Source organism: Lycorma delicatula, chromosome 6, assembly GCF_047948215.1.
Source record: "Lycorma delicatula isolate Av1 chromosome 6, ASM4794821v1, whole genome shotgun sequence".
Lineage (NCBI taxonomy): Eukaryota > Metazoa > Arthropoda > Insecta > Hemiptera > Fulgoridae > Lycorma > Lycorma delicatula.
The window spans coordinates 24,643,403-24,666,752 of NC_134460.1; the positions used below are offsets into that span (position 1 = coordinate 24,643,403).

Genomic DNA, 23,350 nt, shown 5'->3' on the forward strand with positions numbered 1-23,350 from the left:
GTTAAAAGGAGGAAGTTTTTCAGCGTGTCAAAACACGCATGAGATCGGGGTAGTTGGAATCTTTTTAAGGAAGAGAGCCTACTCAGGAGAGTAAAATGTAGAAATACAAGTATCTAGAATAGAGACTCAAGTAATTGCAATAATTTAGGTTCCAATTTGCTGTCGCATATCTATTCTACTATTATTATTATTATTATTATGTTCAAAATATTAATGATTCTAGGTTTTTTTCTTACTTTTGATCTTTCCACCCAAAACTTCTTCTCAAATGCTACTATTTTGTAAAGACAGTTTCATTGTAAAAAAATTTATTCTGAAAACTTTATAAATATTTTTTATTTCTCTTAAACTACATACCTTACACTACTACTTATCTATATAACCGCCACGTGAATTAAGACATTGATCGTAGCTATACACCAGCTTCAATATACCCTCGTCGTATTCTTCTGCCACCAGTCCATTTATACACTGATTAATAGCATTTCTGATTAATTTAATAATTTTTCTGATTTATACACTAATTAATAGCATTCGCGGGTGACGATTTATTCACCCGCGAATTGCTTACCACTCAAAATGTCTTTGATTTCCCATACAAAAATAATCAGAAGGAGCTAAGTTCGGACTATATGGTGGGTGATCGTAAATCTCCCATCCAAATGTTTTCAGTAAATCACATGTCGAACCCGCAACATGTATACGTGCATTATCGTGCAGCAGATCTCAATCCCAATGGTTATATAAAGCCTACACAGATGTAGAGAAATGTGTTTATCAAAGAGTACTCCCTTCATCAGATCTTAATAACATATAGCATACATTAAAATCCTCCATTATATGTTGAGTACAGCGTGGTAAATGTAGAAAAACAAAAAAAAATAAAAAATAAAAATTGCCGACTATTTAATTCACATATTCAGTTCATTCATAATCAAGTTACACTAACAATTTAAACTGATACATTTTACACATGTAAAATAAATATTATTATGTACATTCAATTGCTCAATATTACCTAATAATGAAACTTGTAAAAAAACTGATAAAATATGAACACTCAGTCATAATGTGTTAATGAATAACGCACACAATGAAAATTTATACATGATTAGAAAAAAGATAACCTAACATTTTTCTTTTTATAATATATACAAAATCCTAAACAAAAATAACAAAATAAATTAACCAAACTAATTGACCTGCATTAAATAATTATTAACAATATAATTATATGATGCAATATAAAAATTAAACACTAACTATTCTATTTTATAAGAATAATTAATAATAATAATAACAACCAGTATAATAATTATTACCCATTAAATAATAGTTGTCATTAACCAACCAACTTCTTAAAAATAAAACATAAATAATTATATTATAAAAACAGAAATTACAAAATTATATCATTACAAAAATAAATTGTAATTGTCCATATTAGCATCTAATTTTAATTTTATAAATTTTTTAACTTACAACAATTTTCAGAAATACATTTTTATAGCTAACTTTTAATTTTTTTTTTATAATATATAAATTAAGTTCTTTTAATGTAAATTCAAAGTTCTTAGTCTGACAATTGATAAATGTAATACTAAACACAATAATGTACCATCATTACCATAGTATAGTCATCAAAAGAAACAAATAAATTTTATAAACCGTTACGCTGAAATAAATTAATCGATTCAATCATCAGAACCAGCTGATCTCTTTGTTTTTCTTTGTCTTGGACTCTGTTTAACTGTTCTTACACGTGGTGATTTATCTGAAATACAATTAAAAACATAAATTTTTAATAACAAATAAGAATTAAACAACCGAAATAATTAGTGTCTCTATAAAACAAACCCTAAAAATCATAAGGCAGAACTTATAAGTAGGATATTTTAATATACAATTAATAAGTAATGTTAGTTGACACTTAAGTCAACCTGCCAACAGTCAAATTACACGAAGTCAAATTTTCCTAAGGTAAACGACTGAATAGGTCTTATAAAGTGCTAGTTTTGATAAAGTACCCTTTTCTTTTCTTTCTCATTTCAAATGCCCCTCTGAATATAAAAATTGACCTGGTGAACCAAATGTTTTACAAAATATTTTAAGGGAAGAAATTTAAACAAAAATAAAATTTGAAGCAGTTAGTTAACAGCCGGTTGAGTACATTGCAAAAAACTAATATTTCACCAAGAAGTAATTGAAAGTCTTCATTCAATATTTCAAGAAAATATTCAAAACCAAGTTTTGTTGAAATTTGTTCAATGAACTTTCTTGGTAAAATTATTAGTATAAAACAGAAAAATTACTTTTTACGAAGTGAATAGATCCTCTGAGAATATTTTATATTAACACTTTAGTTTCCAATTAGGTGTCATAGATTCTAATCATAAAATTTTATCTAAAGCATTATTTTGCTTTCTACTTTATAGTTTATGTATTCCACTTGTTAGTTTTTTAACCTTTATTATCCTTTGTTATTACTTCCTTGTATGACATAAAGGAAGTGTTGTGATCGTGAAAATATTGATTTTCAAATTTCAACAGAAATATCCGTTTTGACAATCCCTGAATCCATTTTGACTAGTTTCGGTGTGATATCTGTACCTACATACTTTTACATGTATGTACATATCTAACATAACTCAAAAATGAATAGCAGTCGGATGCTGAAATTTTGGATTTAGGACTGTTGTAACATCTAGTTGTGCAACTCCCCTTTTTACTGCAATCGACTGAACCAAAAGTGTCCAGTAAAGCCTGAAATCAAAAAAATTTTGAATTTGGATTTTTTCTTAACTGCAGTAATAAGCCCTAGTCGAGACCTTTCAATGATATACCATAAGTGGCACTTATTTTCATTGGTTCCAGAGTTATAGCCAAATTAAATTTTAATTAATGAAATATTTGGATCTAATAATGGGAAGGCACATCAGTTGAATCAGACTTTACCTCCTTTTTTTTAAATTTAAATATATTGATTTATTAATAATCATTAACTTCTGATTGTAAAAAAAAATGTTTACAATAAATAATAATTATAATAACAATAAAAAAAAAAGTATGAAAAAATATCCCAAGTTATTAATGAAATAAACTTTTATGTACTTTTCATTAAAAAAAAAAAATGTATATGTAATTTAATAGGTGGCATACAAGTAAGTCATGTAATGTCAACATCAGATTTGGTGAAACATCTGATTATTCATTTTTGTTTCCATTTTGTGAGAGTTACATCATAATAATTAAAAAAAACAACAACATATTATTAGATATATATAAGACATACATTTATTTAAATAGTAATAAAGGGACTTTTTTACACTATCCTAATATTTCAGGTAAAATTGTTGAATTAATAATTGTAAAAATATTTTATGTTAATAACTAATATTTTAGTAATTGTCTAACTGACCACAACAATTGGAGGATCTTACCTCACTTTCAAATGAAATATGTTTAAATGAAGTGCAGCAAATAATGTGTTTATGAAATTTAATAGGCATACAAGGGAAGTCATGTGGTGTCCACATCAGATTTTTGTAAATTATACTACCTCACCTCATAGGAGACAAAATAAACATAACTGGGGGAAAATATGACAAACGGTAACTTAAGTGAAAAAAAAATTAGAAGATGGACTAGACATTATAACAAAATTATTTGACAGTTATTACCTTAAATTGCTTTAAATAAAGTAAATAAAACTAAAAACATATTATGTAAAGAAAAATAAAAAACTAAAAAAAACCTGTTTGAAAGGTTTTCCAGTCATTTGAATTTTACTATTTAATTTTTTAAAGTAAAAAAGCAGTATCAGACTGATATTAATTTTAAATATTTAAATATATATACTCACTTAAACTCTGTAATGTTTCCCTAGGTAACCAGTCATAGTCAACATCATTGTGATTAGTAGTTCCAGTTTCAACTTGGGGTCTTTTAGTGGTTGAACCGACTCGTTTCTTTCCAACAGAAACTAAGAACTGCTGGCCAACAACCAATAATAACACACCACAAGCACCCAAGAATACATACAAAAAGAATGTTTCTCCATCTAGCCCCTCTTCTATTTCTACTATGTTAACTGTTTCATTGTACACACCTTCATAGAACTGATTACCACTCTGTAAAAAAAACAATGAACTAATAGTTACACTTGAAAAAGTTAAGTAAATTTATAGGGAAAATAAATTAACGTGTAGCAAGCATTAAAAAATAATCACACTATGTTCATTCATATTAAAATGAACATAAGCTTGTTAAAACAATATTTTTTTATCCGCTGAATATAAAAGAAAAATGAACAACAGAAATATAAATTGTTTAAAAACAACTAGCTTGTGAGAAAATAACAAAAATAGTGGTACAAAAAAGTCTTATTTACAGAAATGAATCTGCTTAAATTTGCTTAACTTTTTGAGAATTGAGGTAACAACATATTGTTACCATAATATTTTGTTTAATTTTATATTGTAACAGAATATTAGTTCTTCATTTAATAAACTCATTTGTTGTTGATTTCAGCCACAGAATGAACTAATATATATTTTATTCAAGTGAAAACAATAGTGATTATGGTAATATTAATACTATCATTGTATCAGTAGGTTTGACTATAAAAATACAATGTTCAGTATTGCATCTATTTCATATGAAGTTAAAACATTACGCATGTTATTGGAACAACTTTTACTGTTATCTGTTTACACAAGGGTCAGGTCATTCAAAGATAAATTGGAATTTGTTTACATAGCTTTACTGATATCAGATAAAATTACAAATAAATTATTCTATTTAGTTTCCTTCAACAGAAATGCATTTTCTTCACTAGATAGATAGCTTCCTGATCCCCTCATTAAAAGACAAGATGGCTGTCTCAATAACCAGCTGTGCACATAATGCTAGACTGTGGCATCGTCTTTGAATCTTTCTCCTCCTTAAGCTATTTTCAGCAAACCAAACATGTGGAAATCACATGGTGACAAGTCTGGACTACACAGTATCTATTTAAGAGGTGTCCAATGAATTTTAGCAAGTTTATCACGAGTATATGTGATAATCACGAGTATGGCCATGTGTTACAGCGGAGGTGGATGTTGCAAATTGGTTGCCAGCCTTGTTCGTTGTGATAGAGCCCTGATGTCATCCAACAACTAGCAGTAGTATGCTACATTTACCATCCTTCGTTTGTGCAGAAAATCAATCAGCAGAACAACTTTTGTCCCAAAACATAGTTGCCAGAACGTTTTTAGCTGTCAAGCATTTCTTGACTTTGATTAGTTACCCCTCCCCTTCATACTTGTTCTGTTGCTTTCTGCATGTAGTGAATGGTAAACCTATATTTCATCACAGATCACAATATGGTCCAAAAATGACTATTGTTTTTTCTCAAAACGATTCAGAAGCCGCTAACAGATGTCTTTCTGGACATTTCTCTGCGCCTCAGAGAGAAGACGTGGAACCCACCTCACAGACACTTTGCTGTAACACTTGCACTCAACCCACCTCACTGACACTTTGTATTCTCAACACTTATGTCCATTTCTGATGCAATTTTTGTGACAGTTATCTGGCAATTACCTTCTACAGTCATGAGCAATCTGAATGTTGCCATCATTGATGTGGTCCACAGACGATGTTCGTGACTTTTGTTCTTCACTGCATCAAGGGCACTAGAAGATTTTTGGCCCAAACACTTGAGTTATTTGAAAGGGTAGCATCTCTGAACTGTACCTGGAGTAAAGTCAAAATTTCAGAGGATTTGGGATCTTCATTGGTGAAAAATCAATTATAATTAGTTGTGCAACAGATGATGATACCTCCTGCTCAGATATTCTGCTACTGACATGGGAACATGTCAGACCTACAGACATGGCTGGCCGGCCAGTAGCTCCCCTCCACGCATATCCTTTCCTTTCTTTTTCCTGTTTAGCCTATACCTTTCAGATAATACTTCAGAGGATGAATGAGGATAAGTATGAGTGTAAATGAAGTGCAGTCTTGTACAGTCTCAGTTCAACCATTCCTGAGATGTGTGGTTGAAACCCAAGCACCAAAGAACACCAGTATCCACCATCTAGTATTTAAATCCTTCTCCACGCATATCCAACCCACATGTCCCAACTCATTCATTGCTCATCCTTAGGCTGCAAGGCAAAATTCTGATTTATATTTGAATGACTCTTAAATGTATTACTTTTTTATTCTGATGTCCTTTATTTATTAAATTAACATAATAATCTTACTACATAACTTATCTTACTTCATATATTACAAAAACATTTTCATGCAAACCCACAACTTCAGTTGTGATTTTATTTTAAACTGTTTGTATCAAACTAGATTTCACACTTACAATACATTCAAATTTATCAAATATAATTTTTTATAAAATTTAAAAATTTTTTAAATAAAATATTAAAAACTACATATATGAAATATGATGTCAAATTTAGTAAAAATTAAATAAATGAGTAAAGAATAACTAGGATAAAAAGTAATATGTAACTTGGCCAGCCAATGTTACGATAATTTTATTTTATATTTTTTTATTTTAGTTTCTTTATTTTAAAGTTTTTTTTTAAATAAAATAATTACAACTGAAGATGAGGGTTTTCACAAAAACATTTTTGTAAAATATGAAATAAGGTGTCATCTTTTTTAATGTATATTTTTGTACTTAGGTAGATCAATTTGGTTTATAATTTATAATACATATATAAATATATTTGTATGGCCTACGACAATCCCAGTAACATAAGCTTCATAGGCCAGAAAAAAAAAGTACAATTAACTGACATACTTACAGCATCTCTATACCTAAGGTTGACACTTAATCCAAATGGTCTACTAGCAAAAGCGTCTGCTGGAATAAATGAGTATGCCAGTGTGGCCTCATGACCTGGTTTTACTGGTTTTTCATATGCTAGAGTCGTAAAGTTTTGAATATAATAATTGAAATCCATTGGATACCTAAATGATGCATCTAAAGTTTCTAGTATTAAATCCTCATTTCCTCTATTCATAAAACCAACTAAAAATTCAACTATCTTTCCAGCTGGCAGTTCTGAAACACAAACATTCGAATGACAAAACAGTAGAAAATTATTTTCTAGTAAATATTGAAAGTATTTTTTCTAAGTAAAGTAATAGTATCAATAAAACATTTACATAAATATCATTAATATATGTAAATACATTTACATATATCCTAATTAAACAAATTAACATTATGAGTACTTCTATTTATTTGCATTGGTTATAATATCTGCATCACATATTATGTGATGCAGATGATTGATTCTAGAACAGCTGAGTGGTTAGATTGGCCTAACCACTACATCAATTGGTTGTAAATTATATATAAATAATTTTTTCTACTACTTAAGAGTTTATAATCTAACAGATATTACTGTTAGAATTATATAAAGAAAAGCCATGAGGAAGCATACTGAATAAGTTCTAAGCTTAATTATTCTGGGAAATTGGATGTAGTTCAATACATGCTGTAAGCTTTGTTATACTGACTAATAATTATAGTATTCAATTAAGAAAGTTATTGTAAAACTTTTTATAATAACTCTTTTAAGAAAGTTATTATAAAACAAATTATAATCTAAAACACCAGTTCTGGAAACAAGATCATAATTTTCAATTTTTATCATTTGTTTACTTAAATTTACTAATACAGAGTGATTCAAAGAAACGGGAAATTAAAAAAATTAAATAACGTTAATGAAATTTTTTTTTTAGAAAATGAATTTTATTTCATATAATTGTACAAATGTTGCCATTTTAGGATACATACATTTTAGTTTATTTTTTAAAGATGACATCTTGCAGGTGACCTCCTCTTCTATGTAAACACTCACAGTCTCTTCGTTAAATTGTTCATGGTTTGACGTAACATCTCAACTGGAATTTCCGCAATTGCTTCTTGGATCTTTGCCTTCAGTTCTTCCGTTGTAGCAGGTCTACTGTGGAACACTTTGCTTTTAAGGTGACCCCACAAAAAATAATCGCAAGCTGACAGATGAGGCGATCTGGGTGGCCATCTAATGTCACCATTTCGTGAAATGACACTTGTCCAAACAATCGGTGTACAGCTGCCATCGATATTCGTGCAGTATGTGACATTGCTCCGTCTTGTTGAAACCAGGCTGTGTTAAGAATCAGTGGAAATCTCTTTTGTTGTTCCACAACAAAGGTTTCAAGCATGGCTACGTAACGAGCCGACGTTACTGTAATCGCAAGACCGTTGTCATCCTCAAAAAAATAAGGGCCTATAACACCGTAAGATGACATAGCACACCACACGGCCACTTTCTGGCTGTGCAACGGACGCTGGTGTACCTGCGTAGGATTTCCTTGTGCCCAGTATCTGAAATTTTGCTTGTTAACAAATCCACTGAGGTGGAAATGCGCTTCGTCTGACATCCACAGTTCGTGAACAAACTCTTCGTTATAATTTATCTTCTGAAAGATTACATTACAGAATTGTGCTCGCACAACTGCATCGTTCGGTTTAAGGTCCTGGATGATCTGCAACTTGTATGGATGGTATTGCAAGTCCTTCACTAACATTCTTCGAACACTTGAACTATGCAGATGTAAAGATGCTGAGAGACGACGGATTGACCGATGTGGACTTTGTGTGACAGCATCTTGTAAAGCTTGAACATTCTGTGGTGTATGGACGGTTCGCTCACGGCCTGGAGGTTTCTTTTTCATTGCCGAACCAGTTTCCTCAAAATTAGATATCCATGTTTTAATTGCATGTGCTGATGGAACACGGTCGTGCCGTCCCAGATTAAAATGACAGCGAAATTCTCTACGCGCTCCCTTCACACTGTCATTATTTTTGTAAAACACTTTGATAGCAAATGCACGTTGCGCACCACTCCAAGGATCCATGACAACTAAATGGCAGGTTAGGTTAGAGAGGCTGGCGCCACTTATCAAGTGGTACCAATCGCCCATGGCTACCAACACAACTTTCAAAATTTCCAGTTTCTTTGAATCACCCTGTATTATGGATTGTGGAAGCAAATACCGGGCAATTTCATCAATATAAAATATTCAATGTTTTTAAAACAGTAGTAGTAAATATAAGGCGCTTAAGCTAAAAAAACTGTTTTTCCCCCAATTCTATTAAAAAAAATTAGCTGAAGACAAATGCAAAATTTTAGCTTTTACAAAAAAAAAAAACAACCATTTGATTGAATATGAAAGTATGTGAATTATTTTTAAGCAATTTAACCCCACACTTTCAAAACAGTATCATGCCCAAAAATATAAAAATTGTTTTATTATACTAACGTTATTAATTACACATTAAAAATAATAATAATAGGAAAATAGGAAATCTGTTCAAAGGGTTGTTTTTCTTCACATATTTTTTTTCAATGTATATATTAGAAAAATTTTATATAACATTTTTATAATTGTAGTTTATGTCACTTCTGTTGCATTACCATTCAAACTAGAACAGTTTTTCATTTTCGTCCACTTAGTACCTTAGTTCATTTAATATCTGCCATGTCACACTTTTTTGTTATGTTTGTATACAGTGAGCTTTTCAAATCTTGTTGTATAAAAATTATATATTGTAATTGTGAGCAAAAAATATAATGCATTGTGATTTCATTAAATAACTGGAAAACATTTAAAATATTAAAAAAAAAGCACCAAGTTAGAAAGAAACACTGTGACAATTTTAGACTTTGTGAAATTAGTTAAAGATTACCCTGCTAACTTATATACTTCATGTATCCTTTAATACTTCTTTTTATTCCAATTATAAGCTTCTGAAATCTAATTTATTGATTTTAGATGGTGGTTAATTCAACAGAAAGATTTAGCGGTTTCTATCAAGTCCAATAATAAACAGAAAAAGTTATCTTTAAACAATATGCTCAAAGGAGATATAAGTTTTAATGCTAATGAAAATTAATCAAATGGAAAAATATTATGTAATCAATAAGTTACCTATTGGAACATATATTTCAACGTTCTGAAAAAGACAAGCAAATTGAAAAAAAAATAAGAAAAGATTAAGTTAGTTAAGAGTGTACAGTAAAAAAAATATATATATACACTGATAATAATAAAAAAAATTCCTTATGAACAGAATGAAGTAGCAAGCTTAATATAAATTTACTATTTATGTAAAATGCTTTGGAATCCACAGAGTCATTATCAATTATAAAATAGTAAAAGTAATGCATTATCATCGTTACATGTAAAAACTTATATAGCTCTTCTTTTTTTTTTTTGGGAGGGCAGAAAACACTTGAGCATTATCATTGCCAAACAAACATAAAACAATATTACAAAAGAAAACATATTTCAATAATTATTAAATAGTCAAACATAAATGCACGGTCTTAACAAACAACAAGATATTCAATAGCATCATTGTATTGTTTCCTAGAATATTTTGGATGATACCTCCTAATTTAAATTTATGACGCATACTGCATAACATACAGTCTACAAGTATATGGTATATCGTTAATCAGCACTTGCAGCAAACACAAATAGGTGCATCAGCCTGATTCATTAGGTATCCATGAGTAAGATTAGTATGCCCTATTCATAAATGACAAATAATAACTTCCTCTCTATGGTTATTCCGGATTGAAGAGCTCCATGGCAGGGCAGCACAGTATCCTTGATGTGTAGAAGTTTATTATCTACTGTAATAGTTGTCATCTTGTCACGTTCCTCGAAAAGAGTTTAACAGAATTAATAAAATCAGTTGTACTAACATGAGCGGTGAAAGACAATTAGCAACTTGTGTTGTTAGTAGCGGAATCCACATGTTCATTACCCGGGATTCCCACATGGCTAAGGATCTAGCAGAAACTAAACTGAAACTAAAATTCAGTGCCAATAGAATGTTTAGAATATAAGTTTTCTGAAGCTTGGAGTACACTACATGAATCGTTAAAAATGAGGATGTGACAATATTTTGGGTTATAATGATATTCAGAGCCTTATTGATGGTGTACAGTTCAACATTGTAGACACATGTAATATCAGATAGAATGAACATACACATTCTGTCATTTACAACAAAAGCGCATTCAATGGTGTCATTGTGTTTCGACCAATCTGTGTAAACAACTGTATCTGGGTTTGAGTTCGATAGAAATTGGTAAAATATATGCTGAAAGACGATAGAATTTATCAGGTCAAGTCTACACGGAGGATATATAAACACAGATAGACTGGGAAAACAGAAGGTGTGTCAAAATTTAAAAAGTACAATAAATGTGAATGGTTTTCATTTCACTGTAAATGAGCATTTGCGAGGACTGCTTTAAAAACTGGGTGATTTGGTTGTCCTTTAAGACAGGCAGAATAAGATGCTAGCAGCTGGTCCTGTCTATCCCAAAGTGATGGCTCACAGCAATCAACAAGTATTCTTGCGACAGGGCTTTTTCTAAAGACACCTGTAGCAAAATAAAGAATAGCATGATGTACAGCATCCAGCACAGAAGGTACGACATGCTGAAAAGTAGGCAATGCAACCATAATCCAAATGGAACCAAACTAACAAATAATAAAAACACAACATACATGATCGGTCCACACTCCACTTGGTGTTGCTAAGGAATTATAGCATATCTAAAATTTTTAAATATCTCACCTTCAATTGTTTTTTATGCTTGACCCATCAAAAATCAAAAAGTAACCTAAAAATTTAACGTTGGGAGAGATAGCAATTGGCTCTCCATTGAGAAGGAGTTCTGGAATAAAAAGATCTTGCAGGCGAGAAAAGACTACATATTTTTGTTTTCTCAAGTGAGAACGTGAAGCCAGTGACCCTGGAGCAAACTTCAAGACAAGATATAGTATTCTGTATAGTCTCTCAGCTGTTCTTTAACAGTGTTACGAATAGCATGTCACTGGCTCACATCATACACCCACATAATGTCAAAGAAAATAGTGACGAGTTGCTGGTGGAGCAGAAAAGCATTTTGGATAGCTATTTCCAGCATTACCAGATGGTCATGGAAGATTGTCCTTGTTGGAAACCAGACTGTTCTGGAGATATCAGCACATATTTCTCTAAATACCATGTAAGTCTGCGTTCACCATTCTCTCCATCACTTTGCACAAAATGTTTGTCAGGGAGATAGGACACCGGTCTGAGGAGCATACTTTATCTCTAGTAGGTTTAAGTACTAGTACAACAATGGCTTCCAACCAGAGGGTGGGAAGACTTGGACGGAGAACAACACATTGTAAATACACAATAGGTGACAAATTGGGAAGGTTGACAGCATACTGAGACAAATGTTGCCAGGTCCAGGAGGTGTCACGTGAATTTTTTTAATGCATGTGATCATTGATAAATGCAAAGGGAGCATTTAATTTGCCGACCAAATCACAAACTTTTAACAGTACTATTTCCAACTGTATCTTATACCTCCAAAATTCGTCAGCAAGATGAAGTCAGGGATACCTAACAAAAACAATCTACCAGGTTAGTTGCAACTGCAGAAGATGACATAAGAAGTTCTCCTTCATGAATAAGTCCACGGATAGACTGTTTCTAAAATCCACAAATTGCACAAAGGTTCTTCCACACAGTAGATGTAGAAGTGCATGAGATGGTGTCTATGTAATTCTTCCAAATTTCTCATAACATTTATGAATACATGATGACATACCGCTCTAGCCTTACGATACAAATACGATGTATTTGTAGGTCTGCTGTTAAATTTATGCAGTGCCTGTCGTCGTTACTAAACTGCATTTTGGTAATCATCATTCCACCAGGGAATGAAGGGATGTCTTAGATTTCCTGATGTTTGTGGAATGTATCTACTAGCATTATCAAGTACCAAGGAGGTAAAAGAGGTAACTTGATCTAGGGTGTCAAAACTATAGTCAAGGATTTATGGTTACCGTTTTAATTTGCTCTCCCAACAATACATCTCCATGGTCTTTTGTTCACCATGCAGTCAACACCAAAATCAATAATAATTAATTGGTTTATGGTCACTGCCATATTAGTCATCACAAACAGACTAATTAGGACGAGGGAATAAACTCGGTGAGCATAAGAAGTCGATGTTGGACAAAGTATCAGTCAATGACAAGATAAATGTGAATGCAAATGATCCATCATTCAGCAAACAGAGTTCCAAGTCCTGTCTCACTCTGTTTATGATATTTCTTTAAGAGGAACTGATCACTGAGCACCACTGAAGTGGGAATTAAAATCCCCCACTATTAATAACTGAGATGGAATTTGGATGAGGAGATTTTGTATATCTAGTGCATCAAGCTGGTGCAGTTCGGTACGACATATTGCAGATGTGCAATTTGAAAGGGACAGAGTTTCATGGTGACTGCAGGGATGCCGGTAGCTAGTGGTATCCTTGTAGCTAATATCCGATCCTGCATGAAAATAGCAACCCTACCACTTTCTTTACTGTCTATGAGAGTCGTACCTCTCACAGAAAGAGCCCCTGAGTATTAACACATCTTGTTGCAATAGGTGTGTTTCTTGAAAGCACATTATTAATGATTTTTGTACACTCATCAATACTCTTAACATCTTCAATGCAGAACCGAAGACCTCAAATATTCCACTGGATAATGTTCATAAATGAAGGTAACCCCAACCATAGATATACATTGTAAATAAATATAGAATTACATAAATATATAAAATTAGTTATAGGTGTTTCGGTTTTTCTTTCTAGAATTTTTAATTTTAATAACCTCTGATGCCCTGGAGTCAGGCAGTTCCTCAACCGTATTCTCCAGTATACAAGGTGATGGTGCGGGAGATTTTGAAAAATGAGAAGTCGCATATGACAACCCAGAGGGGATGTTTGTGATGGGTTCCTTAACGGGGAGCTTAGTGGATGGTTTACCTCCAGTTGTATTCACTCCTGCCTGTAAAGGCAAAACTTTAGGGACAGGAGCTTTCAGAGGTATTCCACTTATGTCTGTTTCGCTGGCTGCAGTTGCTGACTTCTTGTTCATCTTATTTGCTCCGAGATAGTAGTTTTGAGTGAAGCAACTTGATCAGATAACATCTAAACAAGCTTTTTTTAATTTGTAACAGGATCCACACAGTTGATTACCCGCATTCGAGGGGCTTGATTTTATGAAGCAGTGGCAAATGAGAAGTCTAGATTAACCAGGTAACAAGAATTCAACTTTTTATACTCTCTTCACATAGCTGGAAAAGATAGCTACTGCTCAGTAGAAATTTTAAGAATTGTCTTCTCTTCTTTGAAAGTTGGGTAATCTCGGGAGCGAGCTGAATATGAACCTCTGCAGTTTGTACATTTTTTATCCTTTTGGCAGTTTGTGACATTGCAATCTTCTTTAGTAAATCTTTCAGTTTCTGAGCAATATGTTGTAGTGTAGCCATAATCTTGACATGTGAAACATCACTGTGGGTTGGGGATTAAAATTCATACTTGAACTGAAAGAAAACCTACTTTTACTTGCTCCGGTTATATGGGACGGTTTTATGTTAATATAAGGGAAGGTGTAGGTTCCTCCATTCCACTCCAGCATTTTATTATTTGCTTCATCTCTGCAATACCTTGGGGAGGAAGCTCACATTTGCTACTTCAGTAACAACAATATCAAGAAGGTACCAGCAAAATATTACTCCATAGCTTGTACGTAAGGTTTTGTGACATGCTGTATTTATGATTATCCTCCCCATGTTGGTGAGACATAAGAGAGATCGACCTTTCCTCATCATCAAATGTTTTGATTAGTATCAACCCAACTCTTAATTTCTTGATGTTGTTCAGTGAACCACATGATCCTGTTACTACTTTGTTGATCAGGAAAGGCAAGAACTTCTGAAGTGAGCCATCTTCCCGATTATTTCACATAACTACAAATCTAACATTTTTAAACAGTGGTTGGGATGTATAACAATTTACACTATCTTCTACGTTATTGTTATCCACAGACAACACTGACCAAGACCTTTTCACAAGAAACGTTTTGGTGGTTTTTTCAGAAGGACCACCAACTATCATAGTGTTTTCTTATGGATTACTAATTTTAAAATGAATTTTAAGTTCATGGCAATTTTCTGCCACTCTTAAAATTTTGTTATTATTGGTAATTCATTATGAGTGTACTGGTAGTGGTGTAATAGAAAATCATTATTTAAAAAAATTATAATTCATTTAAATACAAGTGTTTCTCATCCCTTGAGCACCAGGGAAATACAGGACCACCTCTGCAGAACCTAGATACAGAGTTCTGTAGCCTAATACAGAGGCTAGAGTTAAAAACAACTCGGTTTGCCCAGGTGACATCATTCAAGACTCACCACATAGAGCCATCCACCCAAAGACTCAATAGTTTCCAGCTAGGGTTATGGTTGTTTCGTATGATGTTGTAACACCACCAAGTGTAAATGTAAGAAGAAACAGTGTAGGATGTTGGTTGTTTAAGGGGTATATATATACCCCTTAAACACTACACCAATTATATATATTGTAATTGGTGTAGTGCACATATATAGTGTTAACTGTTCAGCAGCTAGAGGTGTAGTAGGAAGAAACGCTGTGTAGACTAGGGTCATGGAGATGCCAACCCCGCCAGTCTTAAAGAAAAAAACTGATAGCTATCAAGATTAATCTGCTATTTTGATGCGTTAATAAGTGATTTAAGTTAATATGTACATTTAACTATATTCATTATACATTTCTTTTATTTACCAAGAGTAGTTCCAGGCTGTGATGTAGGTTTAATGAATAATATTATGGTGTCTGCATCAGGAGAGCCTCCAGGACGAGTGCCGGTATCCTCTTCGTCATCTCCACCATCATCAACAACAGCAGTATCTTCACTGTCAGCCTCATCTACATCAACAAGTTCATCATCATCATCAGCTGAAATGGGATCAGAAGCTGATACTGAACTTCTTACTAAACCTGAAAGAAATTTTAAAATATTAAACATAAGAAAAAAAATTCAAACTGCAAAATGAATAATACTTTATGTATGTTACTCATAATGTTTGAATAAATAATATGCAGTAATTTTATATACAAATCATTTTTAATAAAAAAAAATGTGTATATATATATATATATATATATATATATATATATATATACACACACACACAAAGGGTAGATCCAAAAATAAGGTTCCCACCAATTTTACAAATAGACAACATTGTTTATGCTCATAGAAATTTACATCGTTGGAAAGAAGAAACTTTGCTTTAATTTTCTACATAATCGCCATCTTTTTCTACATATTTTTGTAGACGGAGCTCCAATTTCTGTATCCCAATGTCGTAGAACTCCACCGCCAACCCACTGAGGAAGCGCTTCACCTCTTCTTTGACCTCATCGTCGCCCACTCCAAGTGTTCCTTTAACTTGGGGAGCAAGTGATAATCACTAGGCGCGAGATCTGTACTGTAAGTTGAGTGGGGCATGACAGTCCACCCAGTGTGTCAGAACATCCTGGGTTTGTCGGGAGACGTGAAGTCGGGCGTTGTCGTGGAGCAGCGTTACACCGGCTGTCTGTCGTCCTCGCCGGCGGTTCTGGATAGTTCGCCTGTGTTTTCTTAGTGTTGCACAATAACTGTCTGAGTTGATTGGTGTACCAGGTTCCATGAAATCGATCAGCAGTATCCCCTTACGATCCCAAAAAACTACGACTGGTGATCCTGAGTGACGCCACTGTTTAAATTTTTGTTTCGTTTCGGGAATGAAATGAAACACCCAAGCTTCGTCTCCCATAACAATGAAGTCCAACAATCCTTCCTTATCTTTTTGACACTTTTGAAGAAACCGGCAAGCACAGTCAAGGTGTTTCTCCTTGTGTTCTGATGTCAATAGCCGCGGTACCCATCGAGCACAACACTTGTGATACCCCAATGTTTCAGTCAAAGCTCTTTCCATTGTACCGTAAGAACTCCCAGGAATCCGAGCAACAAGTTCACGGACGGTGATCCTCCTGTTTTGAAGCACTTCGCGTTGGACCATCTCGATAACCGCCTCCGAAACTGACGGTCTTCCACTCCGTTCTTCACCATCGACTTCCTTCCAACCGGCACTAAACTCCTGCACTACTATCGGACGTGCTGAACGGACATACACTTGTCGTCATACACCTCTATCAACTGACGATGAATATTCACGGGTGAAGTCCATTTGGCGTGCAAAAAGCGAATTACGGAACGAATTTCGCAATTGGCGGGATCAACAAATGCAACCTTCATCTCGGACGGCTGCTGAGCCAAGACTGAGCGGCGCAGCGAAGCGCGGCCGGGCGGAATCGTGAGTGGAGGAACGGCCACGCACATCGGTGTTGCCGGATTTCGCCTCGCACCTTCCCGTGAGGCTGGAGCTCTTTGGAACTTATTTCTGGATCGATCCTCGTATATATACACATTCTGTTTTTTTACACATACACACACACACACACACACATATATATATATATATATATATTATGTTGGTTTCCTTGTGGGACATCCTCTGTGAGTGTGTGCGCGCGCGTGCGTGTAGTAATTTTATGTACTAATCATTTTTAATAAAAAAAATGTCTATATATATACACACACATATATATATATATACACACACACACACACACACACACACACACATGTCCCACAAAGGAAACCAACATAATACAGAGGTGTATATTCCTATCATCAAAATAATGAAAAAAGTTCACATAATATAGGTCTGGAAATGTTTCATTAGCAATTTATGGCTAGCAAAATATTTCACTTGGAATTCAGCTCCCCTAATGAAGTGAGGTTATATTGAAATTTTCAGGACATTAATTAATGTGTGGAATTAATGGTTTCCAACCTGAACAGATTGAATAGTTGAATAATTGAATAGAATAGGTTCCAAAATTGTATCTCCAGCTGTTTTCATGATATCTGAAGTAAAAGTGAAAAATGTATCAAAAACCAGTTTCCTTAAGTTAGCAATACAATAACTTTGTTACATGACTAATAATAAATGTATACAATTTAATAACAAAACTTGTAGAGAATTTCATTTTATAAACAGGGATGTAAATAAGTCCAATAAAAATCAAATAAACATTTTAAAAAATCAAATTTTACTGAAAAAGAAACAAACAAAAAATTAATTTTGTTTTATTTTTTTAATTTAATTTTCATATCTTGCAGATACTACATACACAAAACTTCCTTTGATGTAATACTATCACATCAAAGGAAGCTTTTCCAATAGTATCACGGTCACTCTTAAAATGTTGAAAAGTGTTTAAAATTTGGTTCAATAACTCTTCTTTGGAATTAACTTTTTCTGTGTAAACAAATTCCTTTAAATGGCCTCAAAGGTAACAGGCCAGGGGATTTAAATCAGGGGTCCTAGGAGGCCAATCAATTGGCCTACCTCGACCGATCTGCCCTGACAACTTAGGTTTAAATGCTGTCTGACATCTTGTGAATAATGAGGTGGTGCACTGACATGTTGGAATAGCATTTACTGCCTTTTTTCAAGAAGTACACCTAACAGAACTGGCAATTAATTTTGTTAAAAATTTGTACACAATATCAGAATGGCGATTTAAAAAAATAAATGGTCTAATTAATTAACTGGTCCCAATTATACCACGCCATACATTTATCAAAAATCGGGTTTCAAAGTTTGACTTTTTAATTGCATTTGGATTTTCAGTTAACCACCTGAGACAATTAATCCGTGAAGATACACCACATGGATTAATCCGTGAAGATAATATATGAGCAATATTTAGATTTTCTTGTACCCATAGACAAAAATTTAATCTTAATTCATAGTCACCTGATAGAAGAATTTGAAGGTTTTCAAGTGATAAGAATAAAAGTTCTCTTTCTATAGTGTGCTCCAGACTGTAATACGAGATATGCCTGTTCGATCTTGTTCAGGTAGTTCTACAGAATGCTCAATGAAACAAGCAAACCACTGGAAAAGATTCATTACGTCAAAAGTTATTGAAAACTAAGGAAAATTTTTCGTGAGTAGGTATTCTTCTATTCAGAATCTTTGTTTATATTCATGTTTTGCAGCCCAGCTATTTCCATTAGTAAACCCGCAAATGAAAACATCAGCATATTCCTGGTTTGAAAATTTGAATGGCATGTCACTTTTTTAAAAAAGCACGAATACGTTTTTAAATACATACAAATCATAAAAGGCGCACATACACTACACAAATCACAGATAAGACTAGTTATGACCAATAATAAGTTACTTGTTGAACAGCGATAACTTTGATTACAAATTAAACTTTGATTCAAATTTTGTTTATGAAAAGAATAGTGTTGTCAATTTTAGGTTTTCAATAAACTTAAAGATATTCCATTAATACAGAGTTCTTGAAATCCTGTTTTGTGGAATGTTTTAAAACTGTTTTGTAAGTATTTAATTAACTAAATACTATACTATATTTGTTTATTATTAACTTTTTTTAAACAAACAAATGAACAAATTGCAAACATTTCCAGAATAATTTATTTCATTTATTTTTCATTCTGTTTATTCTTCAGTAAAATTTGATTTTTATTGGACTTATTTACATCTTTATTATTAAAATTAAATTCTCTACAAGTTTTGTTAATACATTTTATGGATTTATTAACATTTAACAAAGTTATTATAATGCAAACCTAAAAAAAAACGGCTTTTAGAAAACAAATTTTTCAGTTTTACATAAAATATCATGACAACTGCTGGAGATACAGTTCTAGAACCTATTTTATTCAAATTTTCAAGTTAAAGGCCATTAATTGTGCCCCTCAATTAATGTCCTAAAAATTTCAGTATGACCTTACTGCATCAGGGGATCTGAATTAAGAGTTAAATCGTTCACTAACCGTTAACTCACTAACGAAGCGTTTCCAGACCTACGTTTATGTAAACTTTTTTCATTACTTTGATAAGAGGAATAATACACATGTGAAGTACAATGGTTTCTTCATAGGATATATATATTTCATGAAAACTTAAAAATGTAAATACATACCAATATTTTTTAAATGTCTTAAAAGTACATTACAATGATCTTGAAAGCATTACAATTATAACTACAGAATCTGTTTAAAAAAACATACTGAGGGTTACAACAGTATTTTCTAACCATGAAAACCAAGCCCCTTCTTTCCTAAAACAGATCTAACCATGAAAACAAAGTCCTGGTATTTCCTAAAACAGAATTTCTTTATGTACATTTAACACAAGATATATCCAGAAAATAATGTCACAAAATCTACAATATGAAAAAAAAAGAACTTCTATGTAAACTTTAGTTAACAGTTCCTGGGAGATACAAACCCACAGTGGACGATCCCCCTGATGTCACAATTAGCAAGGTTTTGATCTTTAATTCGCACATCGAGCCTTCTTGGGGCAAAGGGACACCAAGGTGTGCCACTCAGCACGTTACCCCTTCGTTTTGGGGTCGTACTGCAACATTCACATTTCATCTCCTGTGATAACACTGCCCAAAAAATGAGGATCATTTTGACAAATTTCCACTCAGCAAGATTTTTGGCCGTCAGTCAAAATTCTTAGGACAAGCTTTGCACACTTTTCTTATATGCAAATCCTTGGTCACAATTTCGTGGACGATAGTTTTTGAAATATTTAACATTTCGGCCATTATACAAACACTCATTCAACAGTCTGTTTGCAAAAGTCGTTTCACACGAGTCACATTTTCATCATTTGAGGAGGTTGACAGATATCCTGTGCAAGCTTTGTCATCAACCTCTTCACAGCCTTCCAATAATGCATTGTGCCATTTGTAGACTTGCCTTTGTGATAAAACACTCATCTCTGAAGACCTGTTGAACCATTGGGAAAGATTCCACTACAGACTTGCCGTTTCAAACAAAACTTGATTGTATATCTTTGTTCCAGTGACTGCTGCATCGCAATTTGTACAAGAGATGAAATAGAGGTTTATAAAATCACCCATCCTTCACTCCCAAGAGCTTGGAGAAAACTGAGCAGTAGCTGACACACCACCACCGATCCTGGCAGATGATAGAGGACACTGCAACATACAGTTGCTTTCCTTTAAAACATATGACATTACTTTCTAGAGAGACCTTGTATACCTGTCATTTACGATGTCCCAGGTTTTATAAACAGAATTTCAGACATGCTGATATTGTATTAATAACTGCAATTTTATTTTCTCATGTACAAACTTTATTTATTATGTTTCAACAACTGGATATAAAATCTAACAAGAATTTAATAAAAGTAATATCACTTGTTAAATTTTATTAATATCCAAAGGTTTTTCACATAGTTTTGTGGAAATAAACCTACACAAATAGACATCCCTGCAAAATATTGATTCACAAAACATATCAATCAAAGAAGTAAACGTGTAATAATTTTTTGAAATTGTTTTCTATACTTATTACAGAATAACTGAAAAACATTTAAGACAACTAATTAAATGTACCTTTGATTAAATAAAAAGCGTCATTCAATAAAAATTACTCTTAGCTAAGACTATCCAAAATATAAACAAACAGTGCTAGGACTTAAATTAGAAAACCAAATGGATAATATAAATATTAGTATAATAAATTATATTTTTACATTCAATCCATCAACTAAGGTGTCATTTGAGTCAATATAAATTCTAATGGGAGTTGATGAAAATCTTAGCATTTAGCACCATAAACTATTAGAACTACTTCACACACCTGCCATTTCTCTTGAATCAAATATAAGTAAGTAGTAAAATATAAATAAATTTTAACAAAGAAAAATAAATTGTAATTTATGTATACAACTCCAACCCACTAACCACTGTTTATATTGTATGGGTAAATTCATATTTTTCATGTCATAAGTAAATGAAGAATTACATTAATATCTATGACACAGCAATGAATTCAATTTACAACTTTGATGGCAAAAGAAATCTGCCATATATTTTTTTATAATTATTTAACAATATATTTTAATTAAATCCTGCATGAAGCCAAAAACACCACTATAACAATTTGCAAACATCATTCTGCAAATAGAAGTTTGTCTATTTGTATCCTTTAAATACCATTAAAACAGCATAATTCAAGTTTTCACACAAGCCCATCAACTACTTTCGGTCACCATTATCATAAAAAATACAACAGTCAACAGGGGAGTAATATTTCTTAAATTATGTACATCTGTTTAACCATATGTGAATTGGCCAAATCACTGTGAATAAAACACAAATTAGTGTAATATGATAAAGTACAAAAACTGCAAAGTAAAATATATATATAATACATAATTCTTAATATACATATATTTTTTTTCATAGAACGCCAACCTACTTTATTATAAATATGAATATCTTAACAATTAAACTGAACTATTGTCAAATGTAAAACAGCTACAATTTTGTGACAAAACAAAGATTATTTTAGACATTATTTTGAAAAAAGCAAACAAACATATTAAATTTCTATCTTTCGCAAAATCAAATGAGTAACAATATTATAACAAATTAAAATTTATAAACATGTGAATTTTGGAGAGAAATTACATCCATTACATAAAAATTACTCGATAATTATTATGAAAATAATAAACAGCAAACGAGCCTAAAGAACAGCCTGTTTTCATTAAACAGAACATTTAAAACCGAATGGAAAATTTAATACATTTACAACCCTATTTAACTAACTTTAAAATAAAACTATGTTTAACTGACCTCCATCGAACGTAGATATAATTACTGGAAAAACCAGTAAACCCAAGAGGAATAAATACTTCATTCTGCAAGTAAAGCAACAGACCGAATGAATGCAAATATTAAACGTACATAACCACTAACTTAACAACATATCACACGACACGGCGATAGATGTGAAAGTAGCACACGACGTGGAGGTGAAATAAGAACACATGGCAGGAAACCGCTTAGTTTGCTTTTGGAAATGTTATACCATAGAAAACTAGACACTGCAGAGAAGTTCTAATTTAAAATAAATCTGCTGCGACAATTTGGAAAGTATCCTTATATAAAAAATATATTATAAGCATTAAATTTATCTTCGTTTTTCTGAGGGACAAAAATACATAATAATATTTATTTAATGATTGCAACCAATCCTTATTGTTGACTAAAAATTTTGTACTTAAAAGGAAGTATACACCGCTTCTTTTATCAGATGATTCCTTTAGTAATTACTGTAAACTCGATAATATCCTGAACTATACTTTTTTTTTAAAAGTAAAATAAATTATCTACTTTACTATACGTATCGCCAACTACCCAGGAATTAGTACGTAAATGTCTTACTACAGAAATAATCTCTCCGATTAGAAAATAAGATATATATTATA

At 32.4% G+C, this 23,350-nt stretch overlaps 1 protein-coding gene across 1 annotated transcript; it reads right to left on the reverse strand.

The window, feature by feature from the left end:
* Positions 1 to 882: 882 nt before the first annotated feature.
* l(1)G0320 (signal sequence receptor subunit 1 l(1)G0320) lies at positions 883 to 22,892 on the reverse strand. The gene is made up of 5 exons (XM_075369433.1): positions 22,716 to 22,892; positions 15,726 to 15,941; positions 6,813 to 7,072; positions 3,863 to 4,130; positions 883 to 1,774 (listed from the first exon to the last, which is right to left on the reverse strand). The coding sequence occupies exons 1-5, from the start codon at positions 22,777 to 22,779 to the stop codon at positions 1,695 to 1,697; spliced, it is 888 nt and encodes a 295-aa protein (XP_075225548.1). The 5' UTR covers positions 22,780 to 22,892; the 3' UTR covers positions 883 to 1,694.
* Between the last annotated feature and the right edge of the window lie 458 nt (positions 22,893 to 23,350).